Source organism: Amblyomma maculatum, chromosome 1 (genome assembly GCF_055883805.1).
Source record: "Amblyomma maculatum isolate TAMU_Amacu chromosome 1, ASM5588380v1, whole genome shotgun sequence".
Taxonomy (NCBI): Eukaryota; Metazoa; Arthropoda; class Arachnida; order Ixodida; family Ixodidae; genus Amblyomma; species Amblyomma maculatum.
In genome coordinates, this window is record NC_139344.1 from 390,923,696 (window position 1) to 390,938,629 (window position 14,934).

Sequence of the window (14,934 nt, forward strand, 5' to 3'; positions counted from 1 at the left end):
TATTGTTTCTCTATTTTCCAAGACTTTCTAAATTTAAGAAACAAAAATATTCTTCATAGTATCCGTGCATCCTCCGGGTGCAACCACAAGAAGAAATAAAAAGGTAGAACTCATCTGCTGTCAAATCTTGTCAGGAATATTCCTTAGCTTAATATTCCTTAAGGCACTCATCGAGTGCCTTCACGCCATCGCAATAAATTTGACAAGGACACGCAACGCCAACAAACTATGACTTAAGGTTCGAACTCTTATTCTGAATCAAGAAAAAGAGACTTACTGCAGTCAAACAAGGTAAATTACATAACTAATCAATCTATACTTTTTTTTAATATCAACATGAGCGTGTGCGTGTGCTTACTGTCCTTTCTTCATATATTTCTTTCGGCAACGCATTTAATTTTTTACTTGCTAGTCAATGCACCTGTTTTCGTTTCTTTCATAGGGACCCACATATCACCCCCTCCCCCTCTCTTTCTTTCTTTTTCTCTCTCTCGTTCTTATGGCGTTTTTCTCCATTTAAGGATGTGACATTTTATAACTCGTACGGGCCGGCTTGTTCGATATTAAGTCTGGGACGTCGCAGAAAAAAATGTGTTTCGAGCGGACCAGTCTTTGGGATGTCCCGGATAAGCAGGAAGAACCTTTATGTAATCCATTGCGAAGGCCCTGCCCTTTTCAAACTACACGCCTATTGATTGGAGCACTGTGATTTAAAAGGCATTATCGCACATTGTGGAATCGCACTTACTGCACGGCTGTTAGGTGTGTTAACGCGTATAGACAGATTAGCGTACGGCTGACGCAAATCATTTGTAGCTTCTTAATCGAAAATGCCCCCCCCCCCCCTCTACCCTTCTTGTTTAATTTCAAAAAAATATCAGCGCCATAACATATTTCTAAGAACAAGAAAAAAAGGCATCTTGCTATGCGCTCGCTTCAGTGTTGTAATTTACAAAAATAAAATTCTGATAGAAAAACAACCCTGCAATGTTAAAGAATCTCGAAAAGTATTCGAGGTCACTCTTGTACACGCATTTCCACCCCGTACCGGAGAATCACAACGCTGATATGGGAGTTAGACGACCGAGCTATCGATTACACAACGCCGTATCGACACATACAGAAAAGGGCAGCCAGACGGGCACGTTTAGCGCTAGCGATTCCATTGAATTTCCACTAGATACGCTCGCTTACACGGAGGCTCCGAAAGAAAGCACACACACACACAACCGCGCGGCGGCCATATCTGTGAGATGCGCAGACTGGCGCAGACACTGCCGGGTTCGCCGAAGCGTACAAACAGGCGGCGACTCCGTGTCACGGGCGACTGCCGGCGTATGCTTGCTACGGCTCGGCCAAGCCATGCAACCTTGAGAATTGGCCGCGAAAGAGAGAACAAAAACGTAAGACTCTATACGACGTTCCCCGCGAGCTCGTCGTCGGCTGCGGTGGCCCCCAACCTTGGCAGGGTTATTCTTTTCCTCTGCTTCGGAGGAGCCGACGTAAGCCAGCCAAGGTGCCCTCATCGCACATATTTATACCCGCCCGCACAATAACAAGCATTCCAGCCGCCTCCGCTCAAGTTTGGTTTCGTTTGCGCCAGGGCGGCGATTGCGTGTCGCGATGGGGAGTCGAGTCGTCGTGGATGCTGGTGGGAGGAATCCGCTTTGAGAGAAAGAGTGAAAAGCAAAAGTGAACAAAAAAATAAAAAGAAAAGAAAGACACGGGCGTAGGCCGCCCAGCATCCGCCGTCTAGACACCGCGACGCGATTGAATCGCCTCCGAAAGCAGAGCAGTAGTGGTTGGCTATAAAGAGTGGGGCAGTAGAAGCATGCAGGGGCGTCCGCAGCATACGAACTCTAAGCAGGGCTGCCCAGGCGCGCTTATAGTTATGATTGATGGAGTCCAATCTAACGCGCCCGAACGCCGGCCGTGATGCAAACACCTGCGCTTGCTTGCAGGATGGGACGAAGAGTGAGCGATGGAGGATGCGGGCGGCGTGGGGAAAGTCCCGCAGTTCCTCTCGGTGCCAGAAATTCAATGGGGGATCGAGGCGTGAAAGTTGCTGAGGCGGCTCGCAGATGTGCGGTGAGGTGCCCGAGAACAAGCGTGAGAGGCGTCGGGTGAGATTAGACTAAGCCGTGAAAGTGTATGCTTTCTGCGCACGCACTCTACGCTCAGCATCAAAGAAGCTGACTGAAGGATGAGGTGAGGAACTTGAAGGGGCAATTACGGTATGACGATGATAGTGATGGAAGAGTTCTGAACTCCGACTCGAAAATGCAGAAGAAATGAATCGAGCTCCATAGCGAGCTTTTTTTTTTTTCCATCAACCCTTTCACTCTGGCGTGCAGAAGTGTTTTCGGATGTGTCCACAGACTTCAAAATGCTCTTAAGCCTTTCTCGCTAAAGTTGCGCAGTGGTGAGAATGATTAACAGCATAACAGCAGCTTATCGGAGGTTTAGTTTACCAGCTAACCTGACCATAGAGTTCCTTACACTAACTAGAGGGAAAGCTGAGGGCGCTGCACTTCAGCCACCATGGGCGCGCTAAGAATCATGGGCCGGTGTGCTACTTGTTGCGAGACAGTCGGTTTTTCTCGGGTACGTGGAGTGGCGTTACTGCAATGTTTCTTTTTTGTTATCATCGTCATCTGAAGGTGCGTACATAGACCGCGAAAGCCATAGTAGCGAAGGCGCAAAAGCAGACGTCGCCAATAAATGGTTTTTGTTTCCCGAAATGCCACTAAAAACTTCCTTAAGTGATTGCACGACCATAAATATTTTCATAACATTTTTTTGTTTCAAAGTGTGCCTATTAAGTGCGAAATATTGGTATTTGTGCTGCTCAAAACTAAGCCAATAGGAGAAAGGGCCATCGCTTATATTGGATAAATCTCACACTGGCATTCTGTTTCTCTCTCTTTTTGCAATTTATAGTCACAATATTCAATCTTAGGACATTATTTACGGTAGACCAACGTTTATCTTTGCATTAGTTTTGGCCAAAAGTTGTAGTTCTGCACTCGGTAGCTCTCCGGCCCATGATGCTTTGAGCGCCCATGGTGGCTGAACTGGCCGTCTGGAAACTCCATGTAAACTCCCATAGACGGCAGCACAGCTTTCCCTCTAGGTAAGAGTAAGAAACTCTATGAACCTGACCATAAGCAAGCATTTTTTAGCAGATACATTTGGCTTCAGGGGTTGGGAAATGCAAGTTATTTTAGCGCTGTGAATTCTTCCTCAAAGTCAGCCCTAGCACCCAGAGAGTCATACGGTTTCAGTGTCACATACAGGACGCTTGTTGCCCAAGGATCTGTCACCACCGTGCAATGCAGGTGGCGCCAACGAGAAAACTAGCAGGACCCTCTCTTTCTTCACTCTTTCGCGCACGCGCTCGAAAGGTTTTTCTGTCGTTCACGCTTCCACATCGCCTCTAGTGTTGGATGACGCGCGTACGTGCGTGCATTTCTTCGTAAACAGGACGGAATGAAAAGCCGGAACTTCCTCCGCTAAAGATGCACACAGCGTGTGCGACAGTGTGACTTGGCGCTCAAGCCAAGCGTTAAAGCACGTGCAGCCACGTTTACACGCTTGGCCTGAGAACTCCAGACGCTCAGCCTTGACGCGTGAAAAAACGATGAGCAACTCTCGCTCTCGAAACGTCGCGCCGAGAACGCGGTCTTCTTTTTCTTCACCAAAGAGGCGGCGTGAAAGCGTCTCTCTTCACTCGCCATTTCGAATCTCTTACGACCAAGAAACGCGCGGATACGCGCGGGGCCTCACTGCGAGACACGTAATTCGGACGCGGCATTTTTTTTTTAGTATTTCTCGAATTTCCCACTCGGAACGTCTCTCGCTGCGCTGAGGGAAATGGTAATCGTGAAGACGGTATAGAAATGGCACCGCCTCACTGTTCTCGGCGGTTTCAAAGTTATTCACGTTTGTGTGCCGGGAAAACAACAAAACTTAAGCTGTGCACAGGATTAGCTTCCGTCTCCGCTGCATTACGCGAAGATTCTTCCGCGCTTCTTCTCGGATGTTCTTAACTTTTTTTTTTTTTTTCACAAAGCGGCGCTTTCCGCTTCGCTGGAAACTGGGTTAGCTTAATGCTGTCACACATGACGCCGCGCGACCGGTCCATTCGGATATGCATAGGAAACGTTGTGTTCCTGACCCCGCTGTCATGATTCCTGGCTGATGTTATCTGTAGCACACGTTCTAAATTTGCTTCTAATGTTTTTCTTTTTTTTTTTTTCAATATTATCATTTGACCATGCGAACCAGAATGACTTTGCCATGAGAACATCTGTTGGCACTGATTTCATTTTCTCAAAATTATAAGCCCTGCACCACAGACCGTTAACAGATGTTCGATCCCACATCTAACACAAAAAGGATCTGTTGCGTTTCATTAGTTCCAAGGCTCCTTACTCTGCCCCTCTCTCTCTATGGGGCGCGCTCCCCAGCCCAGATGGTCCACATACGTCAGATTTGTCCCCATAGCCTGCATTGCACCACATAGTCCACAATGAGCCGCATAGCTGACTGACTTACATTGCGTCCCGTAGATCGCATCAGCTCACATTGGTCCACATGGACCACATTGGACCATGTAGCTCACTTGTACTAAGCGCAGATTGGGCCATGAATGTATAATCCACATTGGACCATAGTGGGCCCTTGGGCGACATTGTTCACATTTAGACAACAAAACTCACGTGAAGCACATAGCTCACTTGGGACACACAGCTCTCACTGGGCTACCTTGACCAACATAGGCTATATAACGTAGGCCATAGAGACATGCTTCAGGTGGCCGACCTGGTCAACATGGTAGGACCCACTTGATCATCTTGCCATTGACGTTTTCTTGCTACCCATCATTTTTACTGGCGAAGACTGCAGACCTTGCTCTCAGTCATCGGTCACCGGTAGGTAATGCGGAGCCCTGTACTTTAGTGTCGTTCGTCTTGCACAAATCTGCAAACACCGTGAGCTATTTATAGCTATCGCTTTTATACGAGTCTTCATCTTTGAGTGTTTATATGTCGATACAAGCACAGCAAGGTATTAACGGATACCGTGCGTAGACGATTGTCCACAAGTGGCTTTTTAATAGCCTCATCGAGTTGTACATGAACGATCGTCACCAGCAGCGGTAACTCAGCGGGGCTTTCAGCCATACGCCACAAATTCGAAGCATCAACATCTTAACTCTGCGTCCGCGTTTCTGCCCACATTTAAATTCGGGAATTTAAACCCTCTGTGCTCTGAGTTTACCGCAAGTTAAAGTAAAATTCTAGATAATCCAAATCAATCTGCAGCCCTCCAATGCAGCGAGTGCGAACTCGCCCTGTCCAAGACGCCCCGAGAACCGAACCCGCGACTTCACGCAGCATCAGGCGCAGGGGTATACGAGAAGCATGTTCCAGACAACGAGCCTCCGTTGCGGGAGACAGCAGGCGAGATCCTATCACTTTGACGGGGCGTCTATACAAACAGCTTGAGGTCGGTGGCAAATGTCGCCGTGGTTCATGAGCAGACGGTGAGCGGCGCCTCTCGAAGCTCCTAAATCAACGGGATCTCGTAGAGACAACAAGCGTCTCCTTTGACATCTTGACAAGACGGCGCTACAAGCAAAGCAATGCACTCTTACGTCTGCCACCACGGCAAACTCATGGTAAGGGAGAAGACGAAGTGGGGGTCTTCCCGTCGGAACAGGTTTGTGCAACGCATCGAAGCCGAAGACCTCCCCCGGCGATCGCACGGTGTTCCGCGCACTCCGTCCATATAGCGTTCCCTTGCCTTTCTCTTTTGGAGCTCTGATTGCGTTGCTGCGGGGCGGCGGAACCGGCGGAGACGATATGCGGACAGTGGTGCATATCTGCACGGGCCATTATTTTTAGTTTATCTTGCTCCTACTGGTGCCGACCAAGGTCGTGAGCGCGGAGTCGATGCGCTGAGAAAAACGAACACCGAGTTGAGCGATGAGGTGTGCCGAAGCAGCGGCGAACCTTGGCTATGTAGAGTGACCGTTCGCCAGTGCGCGCGCTACGCATATGTGCGGTTGCAAGAGAAAAAGCGAGCAGAACTTACGCACTAGTGTTTGATGAAACGTAAATATTCATAAAAGAAAAGAAAACCTCGCAAGCCTACCCGGCTGAATCTGGTCCTGGCAAGTGTCCCATACTCGTGTTTGTTTGTTTGTTTGTTTTTTTTCGTTTTTTTTTCGCTCGCGGTTTATCCTTTTTTTTTTTTTTTTATCCGTGTCACAGGTAGCCAAACAAATGCAGCTAAAGTGAAATGGTCATGATAGGTTAATCAAGCACCAGCGCCCTGTTCTTTTCATAGGCAGTTTAGCCTGGGAGAAATAAAATTACATGAAGTTCGCTTGGCATTAAAATGTCAGAAGAGGGCCTAAACATCGTCAGTTGCCACAGGAACAACATAAAAGGAAAGACTCGCGTAATTTTCAATTGGCTCTGTGTGTGTGTGTGTCATACGCGTCTCCTAAATGTCAAATTGACCTTCGTTTTTTTTTTGTTTGTTTGTTTTTTAGTAGCCGCAAACCGCGATCGAACCTAACAAACGTAAAATGGTGAGTAGACTTTCTAAATGATGCTCCCTTGGCGATGCGGGATGCACAGCGTATGGCTTGTGATCAATTCGTCCGCCTGCACTTATTAAGCGAATATTGATTTCTCAGAACATGTAGGTTGAAGGCTACATCCTAAGTTTGGTGCGCTTCGACCAGGTAGTAGCAACCGGACTGACGTCCGGCTTCGGTGTTTACGCCCGTCAGGTGACTCAAGGCCAGGGAGGTAACCACTTTTCTGAAAACGACGCCGCAGACTCTGAGTATGGACCCAGGATTGACTCAAATGTAACATGTTCAAGAGTAGCCTGGGACTACTCCTCAACTTCATAGCACCACCTCGCTCGTTTAATTAAACAACGCCAGCACTTGCATTCCCCATCCAAGCGACGGAGGCCATGCGCCTTCTTTTCTCCCGAAGTTAAAACAGACACAGCCGAAAAAAGCGACGGGATTTCTGCAGAGAAAGTGATTGAAAACGCGGATATATGTTACTACGCGTACAAGAGGGACAGAAGTGCCTCGAATGAACGACGGGCTAATAATGTCTTTTTCGTTTTCTCTTTTTTTAACTGTGGTGGGCCATGTTCGGCAAGAGAAGCCGATAGAGGTCACCAAAGGCCGGAAGCGGTTCACTGGGATCGCTGATATAATTGAATTAAGCGACAGCTTTATGATCAAATAAATTCTTGTTTGTTTGTTTGTTTGTTTGTTTGTTTGTTTGTTTGTTTGTTTGTTTGTTTGTTTGTTTGTTTGTTTGTTTGTTTGTTTGTTTGTTTGTTTGTTTGTTTGTTTGTTTTCATTTCCCTGTCATATTGCTCTTTCCAGTTGTGATGTATGGATGCGAGAGTTGGACTGTGAAAAAGGCTGACCGCCGAAGAATTGACGCGTTTGAATTGTGGTGCTGGCGAAGACTTTCTTGGACTGCCAGAAGAGCAAATCAGTCGATATTGTCGACCATAAACCCTGACTGCTCATTGGAAGGTCAAATTCTAAAGTTAAAGCTCAGCTACTTTGTTCATTTGATGAGAAGAGAGGAGTCGCTGGAGAAAGATTTGATGTTGGGAAAGGTTGAGGGTCGCCGGAGAAGGGGTAGGCAGCGAACGCGATGGTTAGATGGCATCCTCGAGTCACTGCAGATAAAGTTATGTGATGTTAGGAAGATAGTGAGAGACCGGAAAGCGTGGCGTGACATGGTCCATAGGGTCACGAAGAGTCGGACACGACTGAACGACTGAACTGAACTGAGTTTCTTTCATCGACCGCAACGAAGAGTGCTGTATGGCCCTCCTGTCTGTGTATTCTGCTCTGGCCCCATAGTATACTAGATGTATATAGAATAAAAAGGTACGTCTGTCTTCTTCGAAGAGCGCTTTCTCTGCCCTGCTCCTGACTTTTTTTTTTCCCCTTCTTTCTCCTGCTTCGGCATTTTTCCCGCGTCTCACTTATACCGACCACTCGAACAACATGCACTGCCACCAAGATGCGATGATCAATGTTTAAAACGCCAGACAAGTGTTTCCATTGAGCAGACTAAAGGGCGCTTCAGTGTTGTGCATTGCCCAGGAAGAGCTGTTGTCGTCTTTAGAGCCGAAAACGTATTTTGCGTGAGCAGGTAAACAAATAATCAGATGAGCAGGCACAAGGTGTTGGACACGGAAGAAAACACTAACGTCTGCCTTACTGTTTGCCCATTCGATGGCGATTGATAAATATAAAAAAAATTTGTCAAACCACAAATAGAGAGACGTGAAATCGCTAAAATATGCCACTGCAAAACCCTTAACTTTTTTTTTACTTCGCTCAAGCGTTCCCCAACAACCATGCGTGTTGAGGCCCCTGTTGTTATTTTACGTTAACGCTGACAACTTGCCCTCCCAACTGTTCTCAAAGGCGTACGCCTTTTTGTGGGTGGCTGCTCTTTTCTAAGGCTGTGAAAAGTGCATTATACTTAAAGTGTATTCAGGAAAACATCAATGAGTTATCACCGTGGTGTTTTGAATAGGTGACAGATATTATTACTTGTAAGAGCTAGTGAAGAACTGGGCTCGCAAAGTGCCTGTAGCATGTATATGTGTACTCTTGCCGGCGATGCTTGAAGGTATGCCGTGTTTCCTTATAAGCACCTGAGGATACATGTGAATTCCACCCTTGGACGCCCGAATCGACAACGTATTAACGTCAGCTAGCCGTATACCTTGCGTTCTCTCCGTCGCTTTTTCGCGCTTGTATAGCGCCAGGTACTAACCTCCCTGCCTACAAAGCCTTAACTAAGTAGGCTGATTGATTCCACGAAGGAAGCACGATTATATTGTGGTATAACGATAGCCACGCAACAGTCGAGCGGAAACTATGGCTGTGCAGCAGCATGCAATTCTCCCATGCGTCTACTTCCTCCGCTCCACGAAGCGGCGGCGAATGAATGGGCGAACATAAGAAGGGAACCCCAAGCAATGCTCCAGCTGACAAAGCAGGCTGATATAAGGTACATTGTGCAGCATCAAAAAGATCTTCCTTTCTCACACTGGATACACATCATCATCATCATCGTCGTCGTCGTCGCCCGCCGGATTATACCCACTGCAGGGCGAAGGCCTCTCCCATATTCATCTGGATACATATGAACTGGATAAATTGTTAGAAGAATCTGGAACACCCAAGGTAACTTAGTGCGCAAAACGTTTAACTATACATTCTGTATACATAAGCCTGAACGGAGGCACACCATGTCTCGAAGCCTCAGGGCAGAGCTACCCAGCGTGGGTATGCATGACTAAGGCCATTGAAAAATATAATTCTGAGCAAGCGTGCGTATCGCATTATTTGTACTTATTTGGTCATGAAGGAGAATTTACAGGCTTATATGTCTTAAGAGTCTGATCGTTTATTGCCCTCACATGTTTAACGGTGTGTGAAGACGATCATTTAATCGACATTTCGAGCTATATAAATACGAGTCTGGGAACCAGCGCTGAGCTCAGGATTTTTTTTTTTTGCGAATAACAACGCATGCCTTAAGAACTTTCTCAACTGAGAGCGGTAGGAATGTCAAGCCACGGGGTCAGCTACGAATTTCGCAACCAAAGCAAGGCAGCTAATTGTGTAACCCAAAAATTACAACGTTGTTTTTATTTTCAAAATTTAGGGCGGCGGCCTACATGTAACGGATTCTTGTTTAACGGGTGTCATTCCGCGTTGCGCGGTGAGTGCGATAGTGGAATGTAGTAAAATGCTGATTGGCCACCATGTTGGCATATTCGCTTTCCAACCTTCTTCGCTGGCTTTCTGACGTTCGTCGCGAGAATACCTCAAGACGTCTCAAATTGACAATTCCAATCACAAATACTCCTTTCTATGCAGTCGTCGCGTTAAACTGCTGTTTCCTGTTTCCAGTGGTCTGCTTGGACCTGCACTCAACTGTGTTCCTGAAGAGGGCGAATACGGGCTGGTTGGTACGTGTTGAAGAATGGAATGAAACAGAGCTATGGAAGACGGGACAAGAGCATGTGTTCGCCGCTCTCTTGCCCCGTCTTCCGCACCGCTGCTTTGTTCCCTTACTTAGTAATTTGCACGCAATAGGCTATTGTCTCGAATGACTATTGTACGAGATTTTACAGGCTCAGCCTTCATGCACACTTGGTTTGGCTAATAGCGACTGAGGCTATGGGAGATGCTGTATTGGAGGGCTGTGGGAATTTCGACCCCCTGGGGTTCTTTAACGTGCACTGACATCGCACAGCACACGGGCGCCTTGCATTGCGCCTCCATCGAAAGGTGGCCGCCACGGCCGGGATTCGATCCACATTCTTGGGCACAGAAGTCGAGCGCCCTAACCATGTCTGCAGCTCCGCGGCGGCTCGTGCACACTTATCCATTCGTTCGCAAAGGAAACAAATGACGAGGTTTGGTATCCCCCCCCCCCCTTTTTTTTTTTTACACATTTTGTGGAGTACTTTGTTTGTACAATCACTTTTTTTTCTTTTTTTTCTTTTTTTACCAGGGAAGCTGATTTAAGGACTGTCGGAAATATGCTTCCGTGCGAAAGATAAAGTGGCGGCTTGAAAACTAGTTTGTCTCTATCACCGTCACTGAGTCGGCACGATATTTTTGGCATTTTTATATTTTTGGAGGGGATCTTTGGCATCCCTTCAAAGCTGAGGCAGTGGTGAGTGCTACTTTGGCTATCTGCCTGGTTGACCTCAGAAACCATGACAAATGCCCATTATGAGGGAGTAGCCAAGACACAGGCTTCGAATTGTAGGAGACGAAAATTTAAAGCGATTGTTTCATTGATTTCCTACTTTTCGTACTTTTTTTTTTTTTTAGGAGCCACCTCGTTTATGGCTTTGGCACCCTGTTCGTATTGTGTCTGACAATTAATGTCCCACAGCTGCATGTTGAATATGAGATACGCCGCAGTGCAGAGCTGCTGATTAATTTCGACCACGTGAGTTCCCTTATCGTGCGAGAGTTTCTAAATTCTGAAGATACCTGCGGAAGATAATCCGAACGCTCAAGATGAACAATCGACGGCACAAGTATACGAGTCACTGATGTGTAGAGCAGCGCCGGAAGTTGCGATATCCCTCTTCCACCTTAGTTTGTACCGCGAAAACACGAACTCGCATGTCTTGCTGGGCGTTCGCCAACAACACGGTCTCTATTTATTTTTATTCTTTTTATTATTTCTCCCGAAACCGCAATAGCCGGCACGTTTCCAAAAGAGACGGACAAAAAGGCCGTTACGCTTCCTTTCGCTTTACAATTGCTGCAAATATAAAGAAGGCACGAGAGATTTAGACGGGTTTTTCTCTGGGGGCTTTCTTTTGCTCGCAAACTAGTTGAGGCCATTCCTCTGTTTCTGCGGATGGTAACAAAAAATACGCTGACCGCCGGAAGGAAGCTGCTGCAAGTCGGCATGAAAGGGTTAAATATGTACAGCGCGAAGTGCAACGGACTCAAAGCGAAAAGGACCGGAATCCTCGCAAAGACCAAGAAGTGTGCCATGACCACAGGTTATATGATGCGTCGTATACACAGGCTGAGAAAGCCGGAGAGCTCTGTGAAAGAACAGCGAGCGTTAAGCTTTTGGCATATGCTGCTGAATAAGTGCAGAGGATGCATGCTCGTCTCGCATGGTTCACTGAATGCATTGGTTGTTCTCTAATCCTATTAGAACAAAGCGAAAGTATAAAAAAAAAATTAAGATTCCAACTGGAGCGTATCTGATGAGGCTTGATTGAGAATAAAAGTCGTTTTACTACCGAGCTAACGAAATGTAACGATATTGCGATCAATGTTACGGCAGAATGTCGTGAGGGTCATCCTTTAACGCATACCTTAGGCAAGAACTGATTTCAGGTTCTGTGCATTTGGCAACGGCAACTAACTTAACGTACGGATACTCCGCAAGGTTAGGAATGTGTACCGTTTTGTGCCAAAGTGGTAGCCGCGCTATTCCAACCTGTTATATTTCTTTTTGACATGAATACAGGAGTAGAAACAAAAGTTTCTCTAAACGCTTGGTTATATGTGATGGACATTTTGCAAAGAATTAAACGTTCCTGACAAGTTCTAGTTTTTTTTTTTTTATTGTTTTCACAAAAGTTGGACATCCATTAATCACAATATATCACAATAAATCCATTAATCACATTAATCACAATAAAGAAATATGGATGTAATTAAATCTATATGATTTGTTCACAGGAAGGGAAAGGCGCCGTATCTGTCACACTTGTTTCTGTGGACACTTGAACAGAGCCGGGATGTAATGAAACGCAAGGGTACTTGTCAGCGCTTATCTTTTCATTATTTAAACTAACGGTTGTCATTAACTTTGGGAATATGACTCAGTTGAGCCCGCTTCTGTAAGCTGTCCACACAAACGCAACATTGTCTTCTTAGACCACTGTTTTCAGAAAGCTGTCTACTTACAAATACTCCGCCCCCCTCCATCTGGCTTTCCTTTAACGGTTCTCTGTTCGCAAATTTTCACAGTCCGTGGAGAAGGGAGAACTCACCCTCGACGGCAAGGCTAGACTGAGTGTCGTGGACATGATGACGAGGCTCCTGGTATCCGTGAAACTTCCCGCTTGATGCCACAGGTTACCTTCGATGCAGAACGGTAGACTACTAACGTCAAAACTCGGTCCGAACCATAGAGCAGGAGAGGGTTGTGCTTGTCGAAGCTTGTCGCTTCTGCAGCAGTTGCCTTTTCGTCGGAGAAGCGAAGCCAATAAACAGCGAGCTCTGAGAGCGCGCACACGCGCGCGTTCGTTTGATGTCCGGGAGCAAGGGAGCAACGAAGAAGCGACCGCGTGCGTCGGCGACCCACACACGCGATCAACGCGCGCGACTGCCCGCACCACCACCAACCACTCTCACTACTACCGGCGAAGGCAACACGCTCCGCGTCGGCTGCTCCCGGATGACCAAATGCAGCGGCAACGCCGAGGAAGTTCCTCTCCGCACTGCCCTTTATACACGTACCGCAGACGACTCTCGTCTTCGCTTGCCTCGGCCGCCGAGGATCGGGGAAGGGGAGGAGAGGGTAGAGCGCTTCTGTGCCACCCTCTCGCTACACCTGCGTCACACGCGCACACACCTCGCCTTGGTGGCGTCGTCTTCTGTTCAATAGGCGAGGCTCACCTGAACCCCAAACTGGCGTCTGCTACGACTAGGGTCGCAAATTCTAACTGAAAAGAAAGCCTCCGGTTCCTCTCCCCCACGCCATGCCGTTTCTTCTCTTCCTTTGCTGGTTGGATCAGGCACAACCTGGTCGTGCTTGCAAAGAAGCCATCCGCTCCCGATGCCGCTACCGACCATCAATCTGGAGCGACAAATAGACCCGCCAAACCGGTGCATCCAATACCATATCAGAACACCCGGCCAGGTAAACAAAGACGACGCGTCTCACTCTCACCGTGCAGTCCGTACGATCGACTTCGCCGAATCACCACGTGTCCTGTCGTGCCCCGAACTCGGCCTGAGGCGGCGTCGGTGGATGCAACGTTGGCTGCTACGCGGTAGGCGGCGGACATCCTTTAAAAGCATCCGCTGGAAACGCCGCTCGCGTGCCTCGTTTGATGAGGCCACTGGCGCGAGCGTAAGGGGAGAGACAGCGTTGCATTTCGCGCGTTTGGTACGCGGACGGCATACGCGGGTCAAAGGGTGGCCGTCTATAGAGTCTAGAAGGGCTCACACCTCACAAGGTTGGATCATCATCCGCGCGGTATATGCAAAGACGGCACCAGTCAGCGTTGAATCTTCAATCACCGCGGTGGCGGCGAGGGATTTTGCAGTAGGAAGAGTTAATGCAGACTGCCGCGAAGACGCTCTGCGCGAGAGCGTGGTGGTGACATTGAGCTGCTTAGGTGTCTGTCACTGGACGTCTGTTCAGCGCTGGTCATCCTTGATGGGATGCGAGGCTGTGAAATGAGAGGATGTCAGTTTGCCGTCTTCGGAAGGCCGCTTTTGTACACCGACCAAGCATCGCGAAATAAACTTAAGAAAAAGAGTGGTTGTCGTTAAGACCGCAACTAGAAGCGCAGAATTAAAGATAGCAATCGAGGTTATCTGTAATCTGAAAACTTTATTTGTTTTAATTATTTGGCTTCTTTCAACAGCGCGAGCGGTCCTGCCAACCAATAAGAGACCCTCAAGACAAGAAAACGTCACACGCATGCAACGATAGGTAATTGCATGACGTGATTGAGTTATTATATAGTAAAAGTAGCTCTCAAGCGCAATTTCAATGGTATTTCAACGTCATCCGCATCGGTAGTTCAGTTAAGTGCTGACAATTGCGATATCCTTTAATTTAGCTGTGATTTCGCAATCCTTGGAGTAAAATGAAAACCTCAAAACAACTTCATTCGTAGACTTTCCTAGCAGAATGAAACTCATAAGCAACAGGCGAGTCATGACTGAATGACAAACCTGTGAAGGGCTCGTGCAGACGCTCTCTGACGACATTAAGTCGTCATTTGCGGCACACCTCCAACAACGACACCAAACAGGATCAAGAAATCGTGACGCGGGGACAACATCCTGCAGCCAAGAATGTTCGCCTTATTCGCCGCTCGCCGTACGTCAGCTGCCGTCCCTCGACGGAACTCTTCTGAGAAACTTTTCTGTTCAGGAAGCTGATGCGTTGGCCGTTGGTTCGTTCGGTTTTATGTACATACAGGGCAGAGGAAGGTGTTTAAATTTGAGAACGAACGTCCAATCTTTAATGCTTTTCCCTACCATTGTTCTAAAAGGGCTCCACCGGACGAACATCCAAAGGTATATATAATATATATATACGTATATATATACGCATATATACAGTA

General features: G+C 47.4%; 1 protein-coding gene across 3 annotated transcripts in view; it reads right to left on the reverse strand.

Moving 5' to 3' along the window:
• LOC146208533 (uncharacterized) overlaps nucleotides 1–13,617 on the reverse strand; it is a 67,605-nt gene extending 53,988 nt beyond the window's left edge. Inside the window, exon 1 of one of the 3 annotated variants that reach the window (XM_084594479.1) lies at nucleotides 12,622–13,617. In XM_084594479.1, coding sequence (XP_084450605.1) covers nucleotides 12,622–12,657 — 36 coding nt within the window. In that variant the 5' untranslated portion in view covers nucleotides 12,658–13,617. The remainder of the gene's footprint in view (nucleotides 1–12,621) is intronic. The other 2 variants (XM_084594471.1, XM_084594489.1) reach the window with 2 other exon arrangements.
• Between the last annotated feature and the right edge of the window lie 1,317 nt (nucleotides 13,618–14,934).